The sequence below is a fragment of the Crassostrea angulata genome, chromosome 4 (genome assembly GCF_025612915.1).
Source record: "Crassostrea angulata isolate pt1a10 chromosome 4, ASM2561291v2, whole genome shotgun sequence".
NCBI classification, from domain to species: Eukaryota; Metazoa; Mollusca; class Bivalvia; order Ostreida; family Ostreidae; genus Magallana; species Magallana angulata.
In genome coordinates, this window is record NC_069114.1 from 5074413 (window position 1) to 5096188 (window position 21776).

A 21776-nucleotide genomic window follows, 5' to 3' on the forward strand; every position below is an offset into this window, starting at 1 on the left:
CATCATTAAGTTTGCACATTTTTCGGATTGTAACCGTTCTTTGGTTTCTGTAGGACGTGGAATGGGTAGAAAAATGTTTGTATTGCAAAAGATTTTATTATAAAATGGGTCTAAATATAGAAACACGATGCAATTCATTCAAAATTGTACTTATTTATAGCTGTTTTTCAGTGATTTTATTGTCTCTGTTCTTTTCCCCACGAATTTGAAACGTGCAAATATGATATACATAATGTATTTCAAAATGAAAAAAGTTGCTTTTTAAAAAAAGACGGAGAGATGCCCCAGAGATGTCTTGTGCACCCAGTTTCTTTACTTTGTTAATTTATAAACCCATTTTGTTATTATTTATAAATTTAGACATAGTTTTATTCTTTTTACCTTGCAATGAATACAAATAAATACAATGTAGAACGAGCGATAATCGCAAAAAATCAGCAGCTGATGATAAAAACCCTGCTACTAGTATTTGATTAAAACCTTATGTTCAAGGACAAATAACATTTTGTGTTGGGCAGATACATCGTCGCAAACCCTTACTCAAATACATTTGAGAGTTATATTATTTAAGTTCACATTTCTATGTTAATAATAATCGTGGGAATCGTGCAAAAATTTTTTTTTTTTTTCTTATGAAATTCCAAATGCGGTCATTTAAAAAAAATCAATAAATTCTACTATAATTATTAAGAATAGCCATAGTTAAACTAAGACAAAAATAGTCGAAGTCTATATCTAATTCATCTTAAACGTAACCAGCGTGGGAATAGTGTAAAGATGTTTGAAAAGTTTATAGTCGCATGTGGTAATTTAATAAAAATGAAGACTTATAGATCAAATCTACTTTATAATTGCATGCATAATACAAATGTTTTATATAAAAAAAGAAATCACGTGCACCACTCATTGACGCAATCTGTATTCGAAATATCAAGAAACCATGCACTTTTGTGCATATGTACATTTAGGTACAAATTTAATATATATAAATGAAAAATCATTCTTCACACTTTTGTTCTCGTCTTTGACTCCTTTCCCTTTGTTGGTGGGAGGGTGATTTTCTTTTTCTGGGCAGTCCTGAGCCTCGTGTTCTTGGTCTGCCCAGCATTTGTTTTTTAGATTTTCTGGGCAATCTTTCATCCATAGGCTAGTGACCTTCCTCTTTGCAGATGAAACAATTGGTGTTTGAAGGTCTACTGTAGTTAGTACTCTGATTGGAAGTCGAGCCCCAGTTGTTTTCCTTTGTAGGGCAATCCGGCGAATAGTGACCTGGTTCTCCACAGGTGTAGCATGAGCCGAGTTTTTTCCCCTGCGTAGTTTTTGGCTGCGTAGTTTTGTTCATTTCGTCCAATTTGTTTAAGATCAAGCCAGTATGTTTTCCTATTTCGTCACTCATCATATGGAGACTGTTGAGAATTCCTTCCTGGGTCATGGTAATAATCCCAAAGTCTTCCTTACTGATCACTGAATTGTAAGCAGCCATCTCCATGTTGACTTGGTCCTGGGACTCTGTCACTAGTAATGGATCGCAATAGCCAATTTCAATAGAGATAGGATCTTGGCTATTGAGGAAGTTTTTAGACGTCATGGTTTGCAATGTGACCTGCCCAAGTCCGAGGGGCCCTGTTTTATAGTCTTTGGGGCGGTGATTTCCAGGTGTAAAATCCCTCTAGCTGGTTTTTTCACGTTTAATTTTCACGCGAGGGAGAAAAAACAATATCACGCGCTAAGTTTGACCTTGGGTTCTATTGAAACTGGTTATTTTCTTGTTTCTCACGTGCCCCAGAAGGTATTGGTGTGGCGAGAAATATGGGTATATGATAAACTGCTCTTTTGATATTTTTTATAATTCTGTCAAGCAAAAAATTGTTGATGAGCGAAATACTGAGTCTTACCTTTGAGGGTTATCAATTACATGTAGTAACCAAATGGAATGCAGATATGAACGAGGAAAAGCAGAGAAAAATATTGAGGGTGTTAGCATTGGCTCGGAACATCACCAGTTTGAATTTTCTTGCCCACATACTGTTGACATTAGCAGTAGAAAATCCTTTTCCCGGAAGACTAGCCACAATTTTTTGGATTTTCGAGGGAGCAAAGATTCAATTACTCGAGCAATGAACAGGCGTTTCTTATAACGATTATCAGAACTTCGGGTATCTGAGATGCATGTTCACCCATCAGGGGAGAGCTTGTCGTCGAGTGATTTCACAGATAGACAATATGAAGATGGTGACTTTGGAATTTTTTTTACCTGAAATTGAAAACTCAAGCCATAGACGAAGAAAACGGAGTGTAAAGTTTAATATGGACATTCAAGTGTTGGAAATACCATACGAAGACTACAAGATTATGACGTCATAACTGAAAATGACGTCATATCTAGCCGCCGAAACTAGGCAACGGTGGCCATTTTGGTACTGAGGTGATAAATAGCAGCGCGCTTCCGCCCAGCTCTCATTCATTAGCTAGATCTCTTAGGAGTCGCCCGAAGATGAATTTTCATGGAGTTAGGAATTTTTACACTGATGTACCTAATATTAGAGGAGTGTTGGAGATTGTTACCTACGAGTGGGACGGGGAGAGTTATGTGAGATCTCCTCAGAGCTGGTGGCCAATTTTCAGGTCCGGGATGCCCCCTTGTCTTCCCTGGAGAGGATAGGGAGAGAGGAGGACTTGGGGAGAGTGGGCTATTTGCCTCCACCGTCGCCGCCTCCCCCAGGACCCCTGCCTTCATTGGAGGATGTTGTGGCCATGGTGGAGAGGAAGAGGCAGCAGCAGCAGCCACAATCACCGGAGGTGTTGTCCATCCCCTCTCCCCCCCCCCCCCCCCCCACCAACACCGACAGCGCCCAGAGTGAGGGGACCTGCCGCGCTCTTCCGGCGAATAAGGAACGTGGACAGGAGGGCCATGCCCCAGAGAAAAGGTGGCCAGCAGATCCGGTTTTCTTTGCCCCCAAGGCCTTCGGCACCAGGGCCCTTTCAGAGCCCCCCCCCCACCCAGGAGGATCCCGGCCATTCGGCCACCGGGACCTGCTTTCACCGTAAGTAATCTTTTAATAATTTTTATATTTTTTACATTTGTAATAATGTGATATTATGATTGATTTTTAGTATAACATTTTATTTGTTTTTTATGTGACCAGAGAGCCCATTGTCATTCCGGACTCACCGGCGAGTCACGACCCTTCCCCACTTGCCAGTCCGGGGGGTTACTCGCCGGTGACAAACAGCCATTATCAGGGCTAGCGCCACAGCCCTTTTTAGGGCTACCCCAACGGCCCTTTTCAGGCCACCCCACATCTTTAGAAAAGATGTCTCTATTACGTGCAAATAGAAAAAAATTGTGTGTACAACAACAACAACAACAAAAACACCAGATTTATTCTTATTAGTCACTAACCCCTTTTGAATTAAAACACGAATTTACCATGGTCGTGGCGTGTCCTTCAAAATCGGGAAAAACACATTTTGTTAAAAAGTTAGTAGAAAAAAGACATTCATTTGGATTTCCACTCCCTCGAAAAAAACATATGGTGTTACCGAAAATGGCAACCCACTTACGCATCTTTACCAGATCATGTCAAGTTTATATGCAATATTCCAGAAGACGACGAGAAATTAGTAGTTGATTTCAGTATTCGTCACTTGTTGATTTTTGACGATATGATATGAGGCAAAGCCATCGAGTCTATTGTCGATTGGTTAACTCGCAAAGCTCATCATAGGAATACCAGTGTGATTTACATTACTCAAAATGTTTTTGATCGAGCAAACCAACATCGTACTATTCGTCTCAATGCTCATTATTTGGTACTGTTTAAAAATCCTCGTGATAAATCTCAAGTGACGGTGTTGAGTCGACAATTAGATATGCCTCATTTAATGTCTACTTATCAAAAGGCTACTAGCATTCCTCATGGTTATTTGCTTGTAGATCTCAGTCCACAAACTCCAGATGAATTGAGATATTCGATACCCTGAGTGTCTTTATGCCTCGAGAATATAAATATTAAACACGCGAGGAGTTACCTTTATTTGGATTGAGTTCATCATGGCACGATAAAACAAAGTGTTGAGACTTTTAAACTTTTATATGGAGAAAAAAATCCACAGAAAAGGCAGCAAATCATCGAACTAAGCCGTAAAACCTTAATGAAATGGTTTCTGATTGTAGCTAAGAATTTACTGAAAGGAACTATCCCTGTCGACAAACAGACTCAACGGTTTATTGAAAAACGTGAATCTGAATATGACAATTACGATCGTCACTTGGCTACCGCTCAGTCATAAAAAATTAAAAGGTTTATTATTGAAACAAAAAGGAGGATCACTTCTTTCTTTACTTTTGAGTAAACTCTTGCCAAAATGAGTCGTAAACATTATAAAAATATGGAAAAGCCAGGAAAAATCAGTACTCCTAGACCTATGTTGACTGAATATGGTGAGGAGGAGGACTACAACGACACTGGGTTTCAGGATGCCTCAAGTTTTATCACACCTCAAGGTTCTTCTTTTGCTTTAACTCCAAAGACAACCAAAAGGACTAAAAACGCTATTCTAGATTGGGTTACATTAAATAGATGAAGAAAAAGGTGTTGCCAGAGATTTTAGCAGAAATTTATTACAATCCTAAAACTGGATATGGAGGGGTCCAGTCTTTATATCGTCAATTACGTGCAAAGGGACATTCCGTTTCTCTTTCTCAAATTAGAAAATGGCTAGGGGAGCAAAAAACGTATATTCTGCATAAGCCAATTCAAAGGAAATTCAAAAGAGAGCAAACCAGAGTGACCGGTATAGACGAACAGTGGCAATTATATTTGGCTGATTTGTCTCTCTTGAAAAAATGATTGATATACTTTTTTATTGTGTGCTATTGATGTTTTTTCTAAATATACTTGGGTAGTACCCTTAAAACAGAAATCGGGGAAAGAAATGATTCGAGGATTACAAGAGATTATAAAACAAGATGGAAGGCAACCTATTCGTATTCAATCCGATCAAGGAAAAGAATTCACCAATAAAGAATTTCTTAATGCTTTTAAATCCATTCATTTCCAACGGAAGACCTTATTTTTTTCGTACGGTTTCTTATAGAGACCTTCTTGATTTCGTTCTCTTTCTTTTTCTTCGCTATTTTTCTATTTTTTTCCAACAAATTTTGTGCACGCGATATCTCAAAAACAACTCAACCGATTTTCATTAAACTTTCAGATATGATAGATACTAATCTAAACTTTATACGTGATTTTTTATTTTGATGACGTCATTTCCGTTTCTGAGATAATGACGTTTTAGCGATTTTCAGAGGGTCGATTTGTCCTGGAGTCTTCTCCTTAACGAATGAAGATATTGATTTCAAACTTTCAGGGATTGCAGTCGAAAGATTGTAGATGTGTCTTTAGGCTTTCGTTTTTGTCTGACTCAAAAGGCGCTGAAGCTCACCTAGACCCGAAAATTAATAAAAAAAAAAGTTGTTATTTTTCTGTTTTTCTTTCTTTATCTCTGTTCTGAAAAATATTTTTATAAGATATGTTATAAAAAATATGTTTAGAATTAAACGACCTTTCATTTGATATCAAGAAGAAGGGGCTGGCCCAAATTAGGGAACCAAAGGAACTTCAGTCTTTCATCTGTAGCCCTTTACTGAGGGATATTTTTTGAAAGGATATAGAAGCAAAAAAATTTATTATACAATTATGAATCCAAGCAATGTAATGATTTTATCATGTGTTACGTAATTAGGGGTTTTAGGGGCCAAAAATCTAAAATTTTGATCTCCCTTATCTCAGAAAGGAAAAATAATTCGAATGCAATATAGAAAAAAAGATGCTCAAATGATGTACTAAATAATATGCAACCTTCAAAATTTCGTTAAACGGTCACTTTAAGGAGATAAGGGATCGGCCCTTAAAACTTTCTTTCCCATTTATCTCAAGAACGGTTACGAATTTCTAAACACTTGTTGAACAAAATGTGAATTAAAAGACCCTTTATTTTATTTACTTCCATTTTTATTCAACAAGATCTGGGACATGGTCATTCGATCTTGAACTATCTGAAATTATTATTCCTCAGGGTAATTTTTTTTCTATATTAAATTAAAGCGTTAAAGCATGCAAACTTTGATCTAGAAAACGTTTACCGTGAAATAGCTTTCCAGCTTTATTTGCCAGTAGTAAATAATAACCGACAATTGCAATGTCCCGGGCTGAGAAACACCGATCTCTGCCGGAAGGCCCGATAATTTTTCATTTTTTTTTTTACCAATATCATACTTTTTAAGGTGGTATAGGACACCCCTATATTGTGACGTCTTTCTCGTTGTAAAAAACAATTAAACCAAGTATAATTTTATAAATCTTTTCTTTGTAAGTCATATATAAGTGGGTTAATTTTATAATTTTGACTTTTTCAAAAATTTATAAAACATGTTTTTGGCCCAATATTATAAATTTTGAAAATTCTAAACTGCTGAAACTATTTTGATGATAGTGTACTTTTATCACCATTAATATCGACAGTTGTCCCATACCACCACAATCTCGAAACTCCTCTCGTAGTATCCAACTCGCAACGTTAAATTCAAAGTTCGATAACTCTAACTTGTATATTATCAACTTTGCATTGCTGACCAATACAGTTTTCTTTAGTAAAATAAAATACTTATTTACTGACCACTGGGGCAATAGCAAGTTTATTGATGTCTTCCTCAACAGCTAGTATTTCCCTTGGGTACGACTCGGGAAATAAGTTGCTGTTTCGGGTTGGCAGGGAGTATAAACTTGCTCTTTTCTCATAGTAACTAAATATTTCATAATAAATAAATTGGTATATGTACTTGAATTATACTTCGTAATTCCAATCTTTTTGGGAATGATCATTGATAATCTTTTATACAGTAACGATTTAACAAATTAAAGACCTTGAGATAATCAAATCGCATAAAGTTAGACATATCGAAGCTATCTAAAAAAATCTTTTTAATTTTATGCTGTGTATCATTTTATTGAGAGGCATAACTCGGTGATAGATAAAACCATTCATCCTTACTTACAATATCGGGAAAAACATGCCAATTTTTATTCAGACAATCTTTCCTCTTATGCTTACGTTGGAAATAGCACATGAGCACAAAGTAAACGTCATCACACAAAATGAATAGATATATTTTGTTTGATTTAATGAACGTTTAAACTAGCTTAATAACCAACTACATATGTAAATTTGAAAAAATAATCGTTAATCATATTTGTCCAAAAGATATATCTCGTATTTTCCATACAAAGATGCTTTTTTTACCAATTCATGGATTCCATCTCCTGAACGTTTGCTTAATCATTAAAGTCAAAAACACCGAACTGCTACATATATTTAAGTGTTTGTAATCGTTAAACAAACTTATATACCGAAAAAAAAACTTTTGATGCAATTGCCATTTTGAAATAGTTGCAGAGCCAGTGACCTTATTGTATAAAATGATTATTAACTTTACTCCTCTGAAGCTAAAAAAAAATATGTGATGAACAAGTATCTTTTACCGTACCGTTGTTTATCATTATGGATCCTCAATTTTTCCATACCATAAAAGATTATATGTTCCCCTAAAGAAGTGTTTGCAATTACAGTTTGCATAAAAAGCTGTTACGTTTTGAACGATAAGACATAAGTATACAGTGTAATACCTTTTGAGGTGGTGGTAACAGCCAAAGAGCACTAATTTTTAATCTGTTCTACAGGACTACGTTTTTAAATTTTTTTTTATATTGTGTTTGTTGAAAAAACATTCAACATAAAATGCATGGATGTTCTACAAAATCTCAATACGAAATACAACAACGTTGATTTTCAATTGCCTTCTTATATGGAGCTATAATTGTTTGTACTTGGTTTTTGTACTTTCACCTTATCAAAAACTGTTCGTTGTGGATGCATCGCTTCTTAACTACAATTTTGAGAGCGCAAAGACCGTGTCTCATTCAATTTATGATTTAAGACTCTATGCTATTGTTTTGCCCTTGATAGCCTGAAGCGAAACGCTATTGGGCACATTTTATTAAACATTACATGTTCATTTCTATGTCAGAAAATTTTACATTTTCTTTAAAAAATTTGATACTATTTCCTATTTTTGTTTTGTAACATTGGACAAAACATAACTACGAAATCGTTAAAGGTATATTGTTAAATGGTTACATGCACACATCTATATTTATAAAGTTAGAAAGCCATTAGATTCAGCTCGTCCACTAATTATATACTCAAGAGTTAAGGATTCACAATAATGGTTACAGGAAGTGCAAAAAGCCAGTGTACCTTAATTATTAATCACATGAGAAAGAAATAGAAGTGACTGCTCAAATTAATTTGATCTCTTTTAGGCTTAGGTCAATACAAAGTCAGCGTCATTTATTGCTTCTCATAGACCTCTCCGCTATTTCATACAATTCTTTCCTGAACGATTGTTTATATAATTACAGCCAACAATGGACTGCTATATACAATATATTAATTATTATTGATTACGTGCTTAGTGTTAACCATAGTTGATAATGAATACAACGTACAACATATAAACGATAATTCATTATCAAACAAGAATTCGGAAACCAGAAAACAACTTAAATTAATATTTTTGTTAAGATACGATGTACAAATTTTAAGTTATTATTGTACCCAGGTTGGAATGTCCTTGAAAGCACGTTTATGAATAATTAAAGGCTGAACTAACAGTGTGTACAAGAAATGCGTAATAAACGAAAATAAGATAGAAGGTGAGTAAAGTAGCAGAGAGGGTCTAGGGATGTGAGATAAATTGTTATGTTTGAAAACTTTTGATGTCGTTAATATATTCGAGAAATGTGAACAGTGCTTAAAGAGATCCTTGTGGTACATTAGATTTTTTGAAATCCCAGTCTGGCTTTTCTTAGTTGAAAACTACTAGCTGTTTTCTGTTGTTCGTAAAACTTTTGTTAGATCGTTTAACTGATTAACTGCTCAAAGTCTAATTAATTTTCAGAAATGATATTGAATTTCTGAAATTATTCATAAATGAAATTGTAGGCACAAATATTTGCCAGTAATAGATAGAACCGATATTAGACGATAAATGGTTAAGTTGTTGGTGTTCCTTTTTTTTTGGATAGGAATTACGTTTGTCATTTTCTATGGGTCTGGAAAACAAAAAGTACTAAGAGATTTGTTAAAGACCTTAAATAGAGAATAGCATAGATTAGATGCAGATTCCATGTGGAGCTTTGGGTTTTTGCGATCAGGACGGCGAGCTTTATTTTGTGTCAAGCTGAAGCAGTATATAGCTTACATTTTCATTAGTTAGGACAAAAGAAGAGAGGTAACACCGCTGAAGAATCATCTACGGTAGACTGTAGAAGGTGTTGAATATATTATCCTTGTCAGTGTCGTATACATATACTTGCTCATTGTCAATAATAAGAAGTACTTGCTTTCCAGTTCTAGTTTTTGACTTAGTTAATCTTCCACCATGCCTGTGATCTGTTACGATTACTGATGTCTGCTGATAATGTTTTTAAAAAAAATCGTTTCCTAGGCCTGTGATATTAATGGAATCATTTCTTATTGCTTTAAATCTGGCACAATTTAAGTGTTTGCGATCTTGGAATATTTTTAAATACAGAACAAAAATGTTTACGTGAAAAAAAAAATAAAAAATAAAATACATGCATTTGAACATTTCGCATATTTTTTCTCTGGTTGATCTTGTTACCACTATTTATAAAAAAGGTGTTTTTAATTGACGTTTCGGGTAATTTATTTTACACACGTGTGTGCAAAGCTATATTGTTGTTTAATTTTATAACTTTTTCAGTTTTCAAGTAAATTTATCAAATATGCTAGTGAACTTCTGTATCATTATTCTAATAATTATCTTGTTTTACGTGTACTCTAATATTATATTTGTTTTTAACATTATATTGTTCCAAGTTGATATGAATCGATGTATTGTGTTATTACATGCAATATGTACCGATTTTGTTAGTCTTTGTAATTTACATTACGTGTTCAACCGTTAGTTATATTCACTGTCACCATAACCAAAAAAAAATATTTATCAAGCACGTCAAATCGTTCATTTTTTTTTGTCATGAACTAAATGCTTGTTTGTACGATTTACAATGAGTACGTGTTACATGATAGTGTGTAAGACATTCATAGCAATGGTTTACTATCCCCTATACTAATGTTTAACTTTCTCCTACATAAATGTTCAACTAGTACTCATATAATTGTTCAACTTTCACCCATATCAATGTTGAACTATCTCCCATATAAATATTGAACTATTACCCATTCTTGTTGAACTTTTATTCATATCATTCTGTTATCAGATGGTTTAAGAAATCAAACCGACTGCCATCTACACGGAATCACCTTTACTTGTATTTCTCTGACTTAAGTTAATAATGCAATTGATCTAGTATGATTAATTTAGTGACTGGTCTAATAATTAGTCCCAGCTGTATATATAGAACCCATGCATGTTTAATACTCATAAAAAAAGACACGTTTAACCGTTGGACTTTTCATTCTTAGGTATCACCATATAAATAGTATAATTCGTATTTCTAACCAGATATTCAAATTTTATTCATATAGATATCCCAACATTTTAAATTTTGCTTTTTGTAAATTAGAAAGCTTATTTAAAAGATTTGTTTTTCATTTGTTTAAAACACGATGTCTTCAGCTGTTCCCCCATGTTTCTATATGACATTTTTTTTTAATTCATTAGTTCTAAATCAGTTAATATGATTTGGAATCCCAAAATTAAAACCATAGTTATTTGTTGGAAAATATTGACAAACATAAAATCTCGGATTGATTTATCAAAAATGAACCTATTTCAGCGAAATTTAGGCTACACAAAAATAAAATAATAAAACCTTATAAAACATCTAAAAGACAATATCCTTTTTTAAAGGTTAACGTTGCCTTAAACATCTGAAAAAAGTTGACTGGCAAAGTTCAATTTCTATGGTATGTAGAAAAAAAGATCATTCACTTCTTTTGGTCGAATGGTCAGCGCGGTGGCTGGTCTCTGCTAGAAATGTGGATTCCATAGAAGAGTAATTTCAAACCCCAACCAGGGCAGAGGTGGGGCTTCAATACAGTGAATTTCTGTGCTTTTTATACAATCTAGATCTTTCTAAAAAAATGCATGATGATACTTCTTTTAGAGAGGATGTTGTTAGAGTTATCTATCTTTTGTTCTTCTCTTTATTTATAGCATCGATACTTTGTAAATCCACTACCAAGTCAAGTTTGTTTAATAGGTACACACATTTTTTTTTTAAATATTTTGAAGTTTTGTTAATTGATTTGTTTGGCAAAACATAGCTTGTTCGTGTAAAAGTACAAAAGGTTCTGAAAAGATTAAATCAATCTAATAATTGTTATTTGTCAACACAAAATATTGGAAATTACTACTCAAAAATATCTCTTGTTCCAATGTGTTTGGATAAAGAATCATTACATTTGAATAAAGAGTGAATATAACTGTTGGTTGGTAATATGTTGTACCGCATTTGGAATCGTTGTCAATAGGATGTTGTTGAATGTATCGTTGGCATAAACAATTAGGTTAAAAGTATTCTTTTTAACTTCAGTCATATGATTTTCTTCCCATTTTTTAAAGTTTCTTTTATCAATAATCATAAACAAATTATCACAGTACATATATTGCGTTGCATTTTTTCCATCTTAAACACTGCAAATTCTTTGTTTTAAAAATGAATATGTTTTGGCAGAAAATAATCACAGATATATGCTGAAATATTTACACTCTCCATTTTTGCAAGTAAAATGTTTGTTAAGCTGCAACAGATTATTATTTAAGCATTGACTCATAATTTTTTTTAAAAGAAAAAGTAACATTACAGCAGAAATGTGTGCAGAAATGTATGCAAACAAATTAAGTAGCGTGCGTTAGCGCCTTTATAAATTTCTTTGCTCATATCCTTTCAATAACGAAAATTTTAAAAACAAAATATGATTTAATGTTTATACATGCATATAAATCTTTTAAAAATTGTTTGCCTTGTCTCAGATGTGTGATATTATTATATTAATGTAGTATCCTCAGGGTTAGTTGAAATTATTGGCAAATCCACTGTAACAGCCGCAAGCGTCCCTGGAGACATTGCACATTAACAGAGTTAGTGAAGGAGAAACTTCAAGAATACTGTATAACAATACGCTCCAGAAGTGGTGTGAATCAGATGTGGATACTAAAAAACTCTAAAAAAAATTATTAGAAACTTTGAGGTCACAAAATCAAACTGAAATCAATAGCACTAAAACGTAGGATTTTTCAACGCTTTATACAACCATTCCCCATGACAAATTATAATCTAAGCTTTTTGATATCATCGACAGTTGTTTCTTGAAAGGAAATGGATGTCATAAAAATGCTTACCTTGTCATTGGAAATCAAAAAAAATATTTTGTTAAAAACCATTCTGATTGCATATACATGTGCTATGAAGTTGACATTAAAAAGATGCTTGAGTTTCTGATAGACAATATCTATGTAGATTTTTTAAACCAAGTCTTCAAACAATCTGTTGGAGTTATCATGGGTACAATTGTGTCCCATTGTTAGCAGACCTACTTTTGTATTTTTATGAAGCAGAATTTATTCTAAAACTTATACGTGATAAAATAAAAACACTTGCTGTGGCCTTCAACTCAACATTTAGATATATCAACGACGTATTATCAATTAACTATTGTTATTTTCATTCTTATGTCCTCTCGATATATCCCACTGAGTTGAAAAAACGATACCTTGGAGTCTGCGTCATCTGTTTTACATTTGGATACGTTACTGGAAATGGACATTGATGGTAACGTAACAACAAAACCTTATGATGAACGCGATGACTACAATTTTTCTATAGTCTACTTTTCTTACTAATGTAGCAATATACCTTCATCATCTGCATATGGTGTTTATATCTCTCAGTTAATTCGATAAACAAGGGCATGCTCTTCGTATGAACAGTTTCTAAGGCCAGGAAAGCTACTGACAAGTTGATAAAACAGGACTATCAACAGTCTCGTTTGAAGTTATCTTTTCGTGAGTTCTATGGTCAATACAACGACTATGTCAGCAAATACAATCTTCCACTGGGTCTCATACTGACTGACGTTTTTCATACTTATTGTTAGATCATAATTAATAACCTAATGGTCAACGGACTTTTCCTTTTTTCCCGATTACGACAAAGAGCACACGGCGGTTGCGAAGGGTCAGCAGAGGATGCTTACTCCTCCTAGGCACCTGATCCTACCTTTATCTTTTTAGAGGCCCATGTTACTCTGCTATGAATTTGTATTTCGTTTTATGGATATTTGAGATGGCTGACAGTTTGTTATTGTCATTTTTCATTGGGTACAAAAGAATTAAAATTACACTAGACTCTGACCAATGCATGCGCAAGTTGACTTTGCATATTATTATAATAATTGTATCGGGCATTTACGAAATAGATGCATTGGGACACCGTATTGTTGACATTTACATATCCAAGCTTTAAGCATACAATAATGCTATTAATTTCACTACACTGTGCTGAGTTTGAATAATCTAACTGTATCTCGGGACAGACCTACACCACAGTTAAAATGCCTCTTGATAAACCCGTAATGTAGCAGAATATTGCATTCTCGCTCCGAAACGATTTTGGAGTGAATAAATGAAACTGCATTAAAAATAACATTCAAATTATTTATTAAAACATTTTAGGCTGTTAATACAAAGCTTTCATTTCAAAATGTAATTCATATTATTGAAGAATTCAATACTTTTTCACCAATGTTTTTTACTTGCTTCAAATTTACACACCATGTTGAAATTCAGAACTCTCGGGATTTTTATAAGTAAATTAAATGTGTTAGAGTTATCTGCCGTATTTTCAATTATGAACAGAATACATAGCAAATTTCCAATGAAAATTTAAACGTATTTGTATAATCGTTTTTGAGTTCATCCATGCAAATGTGATATATTGGAAACATAAACTTAAACGCCTCCCTAGATTTAGCGCGAACGCAATTTGCATGCGCAAGATTGTAAAATAAAAAAATCCAGATGATTTTCGGAATTTTTTTTAGCAATTTTCTTTGATTATTAATTAGCAAAAATTGTTTGAGAAAAATTAAAAAGGAATCGGTAATTTTCAAGCTGTTTCAATGATGTTTAAAATATATAAAACAATAGAAAGTACTTCTACGATTTATCAGTGTTAAAGGCCAAAAATTACAGTCTATTATCTTAATCTAATAGTTTAGTTAAAATGATTTACACCTTTTCCTGTTAACAGGTTTCAATTTCTATAAATAAACAGTTAAACCATACCACTGAGGAAGTCGACAAGATTCTTAAATTATCATATTATTATTATTATTAGATTATTATAATAAAGACAGGGTATTCAAAGGTTTAGTGATAAATTATGACGTCACACACGTTGAACAGTATTAAAGAGCAATGTAACAGTTGATGAACTGTCTATACATGTACAAGTAGTAGAGATTCATAGACCAATGACAGATCGTAGCTCTAGCAAGATCTATCGCAACCTCTCCTGACCTAATATATTATATATTTGTGAATCATCTCTCGTACTATAGAATGGAACTCCAATAGAATTAAGATTTCAGTGTTCGAGTTCCTGTGTTTCAGACATTCTAATTGGTCACTAGAAGACAGATAATAGATGTATTAGTCATAGCTCTTGCCTGTATCATCAAAACTGTTTTGTTTAATTGATGGAAACAATCATTTAATTTAAACGATATTTTATTACAAATCACATAAACGGATGAGATAACACGGATTGCTTATTAAAAATATCATTTATAAAAAATATCAATTGCACGTACAACGAATTAAGAGAAAGTTTTTATTTCCTTTAAGGTGATATATAATTTTGACACTGTGATTATACTTCATAAAATTGTAACATTTAGAGATACTCGCCATATGAAGTTTTATTTCATATTCTTTTTGCTAAAGTGTCTATATACTTGCATGAATAAAACAAAAAAAAAAACATAATGCCGAAAACAAATGTGGTTGGATATTCCTTAATATCAAAACAACTGTGGTCTAGACAGTGAGCAGTATCTGTAGTGTTATGTTGAACATATATCAGAACAATGGTATTTTGGTTACGTTTTTTATGAAGAAAAGGTAATGTGAAAATACAATTAGATCAAGCACTCTAATAGATTAAAATGAAGAATGTCCTTGATGATATCAATGGGACAAGGTTGAGATTTCATCGAATCACTGCTGGAAATTTTTGTTCTCTTGATGCACTCATGTTCAACGGACAAACTGTAAAGAAAAACGGGAAAACAATTAAGCATTTTACAATTAAAGTCTACATCTTACAGTTTCTTTTTTAAACAAGTGTGATTTATGTACAATTACGATTAACTCGTCAAGCAGATTAAATAGATAAGGTTTTAAAAGCTAAAAAAAAATAATTCAAAAATCCCCTCGCGATCAACATTGACTCTTAAACATGAATGCATTCATTGTGTGTACACAACTAATTGAGGATATATAAGGTTCAACAAATTTTCATTTTATAAAGTTTCTATCTATTTTTCCATCATATTTTTTAAATCAATCGCTGAGAATTGTTTGAATTTATCAATAAAATCAAGCTTTTCATATTTTGTTCTGCAGAATTCTTACGAAATATTTCTATAAGCGATTTTTTCATTGGTTTAATCTAAATGGGTGTTCCTCTATCGCAAAAGCTCCATTTTTGGGGGGGGGGGGGTGTTGGGGGTGTTATGTAATTTCATTATTTTTTAAAGATCGTGCACATTTGAGTTTTCTATGATAAACTAGACAGTATTATCAATAATGTAGCTACATTAGCTTCTAGATATCAATCAATATGTGACACTCTCAGATAGAAACTAAAATCATACATGTATATAATAGTCATTCTATCCTTCATTTAAATATCATTAATCGATCGTTTAAACAGTTAATATTATATGATTTGTAATTATAATTTTTTCATGTGGTGCTTGCAAACATTTGAGTAATTAGAACAGTATTTTAGAATTACGAGAGAGAGAGAGAGAGAGAGAGAGAGAGAGAGAGAGAGAGAGAGAGAGAGAGAGAGATTCTACACATGTGATAACTATGTTTCGATAACTTAGTGACTGAGTGTGCTAAAAAATAATATTTAAAGTTTTTTAATTGTAAATTTCAAAACACTACCAACATGAATTTTATTTTGATGATTGTATTTTATTACTACCTTATCTGTAGCAATTTTCCTTCACACTATTTTTTTCTGTACACAATATTTTTGCGCGTTTATACCTAAGTACACAACCCCCTCTACTACCCCCCCCCCCCCCAGCGATCTCCCCGAGCTAGTTGACTTTCACTTTTATGTGAAATGTTTTGAACATGACTTTGTAGGAATTCATATACTTATATATAGTTAAACTGTAACTATCCCAGAAATCAATGGACGATGGATATTTTCTCACAAATCCCCTGCAGACCATTTCAGGTAAACATGCTGTACTCTTTATTAGAGGTATTTACTTACGAGAAAACGGGGTTCTAATGGTACGTTGCGCTTTCAACACCCACCAAAATTACAAAATAGTCGTTTATTTTGTCGAGGTCTCCTAGACTGTAATTTTTTAAGGAGTTTAGCTGTACTAGGTGAAAGGAAACGTTTTCTCTGCGCATGTTTCGTTCCGTGTCCAAAAAGACGCTTTTGTACGGCACTTTCGTTGTCCTCTGGAGGACCGCCTGGCAGCCAATCGTCGGACTCAGTGTCTTCCTTGTCATCAGTGAATTGATCTAACTCACTAAGTAGGTCCACATCTTCCTGAAGGATCTAGATAAAATAAAAACAATTTCTTACATACCTTTAATTACAGCACCGCTAAGCTTTATTCATTTGCCTGAATTTTATAGTCTATAATGACGTAAACGTATAATTTTATTATGTCGAGAACCAATATTAACTTTTGAAGAGATTGGTTTTCTTATCAATTAAAGTCTTGTACGTTTTGTATTTGAAATATAATCCTACTTTGAATAATAAAAGAGAATATATTCATTTAAATCGAGTATTCACTAAAGAGTAGGCAAAATGCTTCTTTTCTAAAGTATGATAACATATACAATGGTTCTAAAGACCTTGGGAAGATATATAATCTCTCTTGTGCTAGCTGCTAATTATAAAATCACGTTGCACTGAGACGGGTTCTATAGGTTTTGTAATCCTTGAAAAAGCATATTTCATTTTAATGTTTAGAAACCAGGTTCCAGATTTGGAACTAATACAATTTACAAAGGAACACTATGAATTAATATCCCACACTAATTTTTACAATTTAATTTAAGCAAAATGTATAACTGTAAACAAAATGAACTTTTCTGAATTTCTTACTCTCGAAACCAGATTTTTTTTTTTTTTGCTAAAATCCTTAAAAAATGTAGACGGCACAAAGACATCAAAACGGGATATTGACTGTTTTCTTTTTATTTCCTAAAAAGCACATGTTAACGTTTTTATGGAATAAAAATTAAGTGTTCAATGATCAATGACTTTCATATTTTAAATCTTGTCGCATACGGACAAGTCGCATGTTAAGCCTACTTTCGACGCACATGAGGTCAATTTTGAAAAAAAAATCATGCAGTAAAAGTGTCATCACGAAAAAGGTAAGGTCAAAAATAAATATCACATTCAATAGAAGCAACAAATATCAAAAGTTTCAATATATAGTTATTGATTCTAGAAATCATTACATAGATTGTATTCTAAAATTCCCCAAAAGTCAGGCCATGATCGAAGAAACTGTGATTGAAATTAAAGGTTCTCTGGTGAGTGTGATTATATTATGCATGAAAAGATTAACTTTCAAACGTTTTAAAATTGGCAATTTTAAATTATATTTCTCAAAAATATTAGGTGTGGTATCTTATTTTTTCTGAAAAAAAATTATTTTGAAAAAAGAAATCATAAAAGGTGTCTGTGATATGTTCAATCTAGACGATTAAAAACAAATCGCGTGTTCTGATAATCAAGAAATAATTTTTCAATATATATATAACATGTCCTTCAAATAAATTTGAATTGTACTTGTTTACCGGTTTTTGTTTTTCTAATTCATCTTTTTTTTACTATACACAATCTTACACTTTAGCATTGGTTTACTCGGGGGAAAGAGAAAATTAATTTTACTTAAACTTTGCGTAATTAGTTTGAGCAAAAGTTATAAACTAAATCCAAAATATGATATGAACAGCGAAGAAGAAACCTTTACCTGTCTCAGAAGATTGGTGTTTACTTCAGGCTCATTCTGGCCGTAGGTATAGACTGCAAGCGAACACAGAGCCACAAGGAGGCTAACAGTTACACCAGTAGTGTGGCCAAACATTCTTCAGATGACTTCAAGCTGCTTTTAAGGTTAAGTTCAAATTCTCTTCACGTTCTCTTCAAGTCCCCGTTTTACTAGAGACGGTTCAGGTTAGTGTCCTTTATACCGGTTAGAGTGATGTACTATATGATGTCATTGGATTTATAAAAATTTATAAGCGCACTGCCTCCGTACGATAGACAGGCAATCAATCAAAATTAATTAATTATTGATGAATTTGTTCTTGTTATATTTCATTGTTATTACCAGCGAAAACGATACAAACATGACTCGTATATCGTAAAATGTTTGGTTTTATTCGTCATCCAGAATTAAACATGAACTGATGATTCTGTACTTAGGTTTTCTAAAATGAATACACATTACTTTGGGCGTGGAAGACTCCTACATGAGTACTCAATTGAGTGTGTTCCTTCCAAAATCTCTGACTTTAGTGCCAAGTTTTTGCACAACATGACGTGACTTTTATGATTACCTGAAAAAGTTTTTTGACTTAGAACTTTAGTAAAGTCTTAGCCTGCATTTGCTGCCAATATGTTGTAAAGTTTTCATTTCAACTTAACATAATATATACACACATGTACATTAAATAGTGATCACCGTGTACTTTGCGAATATCCATCAAAATAAAATTTTACTAATATATATTTAATTTTACATTTTTTCTTCAGTACATTTTTGCGGGGATAATATAGATCATTTTTTTTTTATATTTTTGTATTTTGGTAACAGTTGCTGAAAATTGTTAAAATCAGTTACTCTGCTGAAGGTCTATCTCAATCATTAGGAAATATGAGGACAATTGTAAATGTGGTGAACTATTTCAGTATTATTAACAATAGTAATGATTTCATTTGTAACTTTTGTTTGCAATTGAAATGAATTCCATATCTGCGCGAACAAATATGGTATAAGCGGAGAAAGGCGTAGAGTACTACATGTAGTATTGTGCGTCTCTGACTGTCCTACATCTATCTGTGGCCTTGCTTGTCTTTCTTCCTTAGTCTACAGTACCATTTTTATCAAAAACACGTTAGCAAAAAAGAAAACTGAGAGCATACACTTTTGTGTCAGAGATAAAAAATTTGAACCAGAGGGGATATGAATAGACTGCCTCAGCCTTCAGTTCATTACATCCTGTAATATTGGAAAGAAAAAAATAAAGGAAAGGAAAGAAAAAAATATAGGGGGTTATATTTTTTTTTACACATCTACCACAGAAGTATGAGATCATTTCTGCCAGAAAATATTAAATTATTTTTGTACTGTCATTGGGATTGAAATTAAGAATTTTAAGTTAAGAACTGAATATTTTTAGGAAGGATTTAATAGATGGGCAGATATTTTGACAACGAACTTTATGGTTATATTGTTTCATCAATATCAACATGATAATGAAATGTTCAAAGAATTCATTCTTAGAGCTTAGTCCAAAAAATAGAAGTAAAGTTATCAATTTATTCTAATTCATACCTATTTATTGTATATCATTAATAACAGTACCTTTTGAACAGTACAGAACGAATTCTTTTGGGTCATGTGTTATATCTAGGTCACTTATTCCAAAGGTATCAGATGTGTGAACGTTGACCCCGATATGACTCAGGAATGATGAGACCGATGAATAGTAGGGACAGCTATGGAGATCAAAAAGAAACATGTCAAGATCTACTATTCATAAAGCTGTACTTTCAGGGGTTTAAATATTATCTCAGTGATTCATTAAGCTGTACCTTCCGGGGTTTATATATTATCTCGGTGATTCATGTCGCTGTACTTTAGGGGTTTACATATTATCTCTGTGATTCATGACGCTATACCTACAGGGGTTTACATATTATCTCACTGATTCACGAAGCTGTACTTTCTGGAATGTACATATTATCTCAGTGATTCATGAAGCTGTATCTTCAGGGGTTTACAGATTAGTTTAGTGATTCATGATGCTTTACCTTCAGGGGATTCATATTATCTCAGTGATTCATGATGCTGTACCTTCAGGGGAATTCATATTTTCTCAGTGATTCATGACGCTGTACCTCCTGGGGTTTACATATTATCTCAGTGATTCATGACGCTGTACATTCAGAGGCTTACATATTATCTCAGTGAGATGGCTTCAAAAATGATAAAATCACAAAACGCGGAGTTATAAGCGCATTTTGAAATATCTACATTTTGATTAAGATTATAAAAATCCTATGCAAAAACAATTGCTGCATTCACAGATACATATAGAATGTTTTAAGAATCTTGGGGTAAGGTAAGGGTTGCCGTTGCATGCCTGTGACGTCATTTTCGGGATTAAAGACGTTTCGTCTGAAATTCATAATTCCCTCCTTTATCAGAAAAAAATAGTCTTGATGCTTAACTCAAACTTAATCATAAAAATCAATCATTATTCTCTTCGTGTATGATATGTAATCTATGAGATTAAATTCTGTTCTATCAAATCGAGGGATCATGAGCGTAGCGAGATAGCAATGACAATGATAACGATTTTAGACGCTTGCTCAATCTTTTCTTCTGGTATTCTGTGTTTTTTGAAAATGTAATTTGTTTTTAATCAAAGCTTATGCCTTCACAGAACATTGGAACCATCTGTAAGACATCTCTCTCTCTCTCTCTCTCTCTCTCTCTCTCTCTCTCTCTCTCTCTCTCTCTCTCTCTCTCTCTCGTACGCTCACAATTATAACGTATTTACATCAGCTTTAAAGTCTTTCATAGTCTTGGAAAATCTGTTTTAAAATATTATATAGTTTTTGAGTTAATTTCTTCAGAATATCAACTGTGAATTTTATTTTGGAATTCAAAGTCAAAGAATGGGAACGTTTTTAATGTGGCGGTGTCGTGTCACTACTGGCTCTAAAAAGTACTGAAAGTGCCATTTTTTACTGATAATTTCTGATATTTACTGATATTGTACTGTTAGTGCTGAGAGTTGCTGATATTTACTGATAATTTTACTGCTGTTACTGATAATTGCTGGTGGTTCTGATATTTACTGATATTTACTGATGCTTTTGCTGTGAGCTCTGATAATTACTGATATTTACTGAGATTTACTGTTGGTACTGAGAATTGCTTATAATTACTGAGAATTACAGGCAGGGGATTTTTAAGAGATTAATTTTAATTACTGTAACATGCAAATTATATTTATCTAAAATTATCGGTAAACAAATACCGGGCATTTTTTAAAAAGAAATATGTAAGATCTAGCTAAATTTTTATCAACAGTAACTTCTTTTTTACAACCACAAAAATTAGATTTGATTATTCTTCTTATAATCTGC

The 21776-nt window shown here is 32.9% G+C and overlaps 2 protein-coding genes across 2 annotated transcripts in view; both read right to left on the reverse strand.

Annotated features, from left to right (window-relative positions):
* The window catches only part of LOC128181727 (uncharacterized), a 48003-nt gene that overhangs the window by 23936 nt on the left and 2291 nt on the right, over positions 1-21776 (reverse strand). The gene's annotated exons all lie outside the window — the stretch shown is intronic.
* Positions 14850-18597, reverse strand: LOC128181728 (uncharacterized). The gene is made up of 3 exons (XM_052850239.1): positions 18367-18597; positions 16632-16928; positions 14850-15385 (listed from the first exon to the last, which is right to left on the reverse strand). The coding sequence occupies exons 1-2, from the start codon at positions 18478-18480 to the stop codon at positions 16665-16667; spliced, it is 378 nt and encodes a 125-aa protein (XP_052706199.1). The 5' UTR covers positions 18481-18597; the 3' UTR covers positions 14850-15385; positions 16632-16664.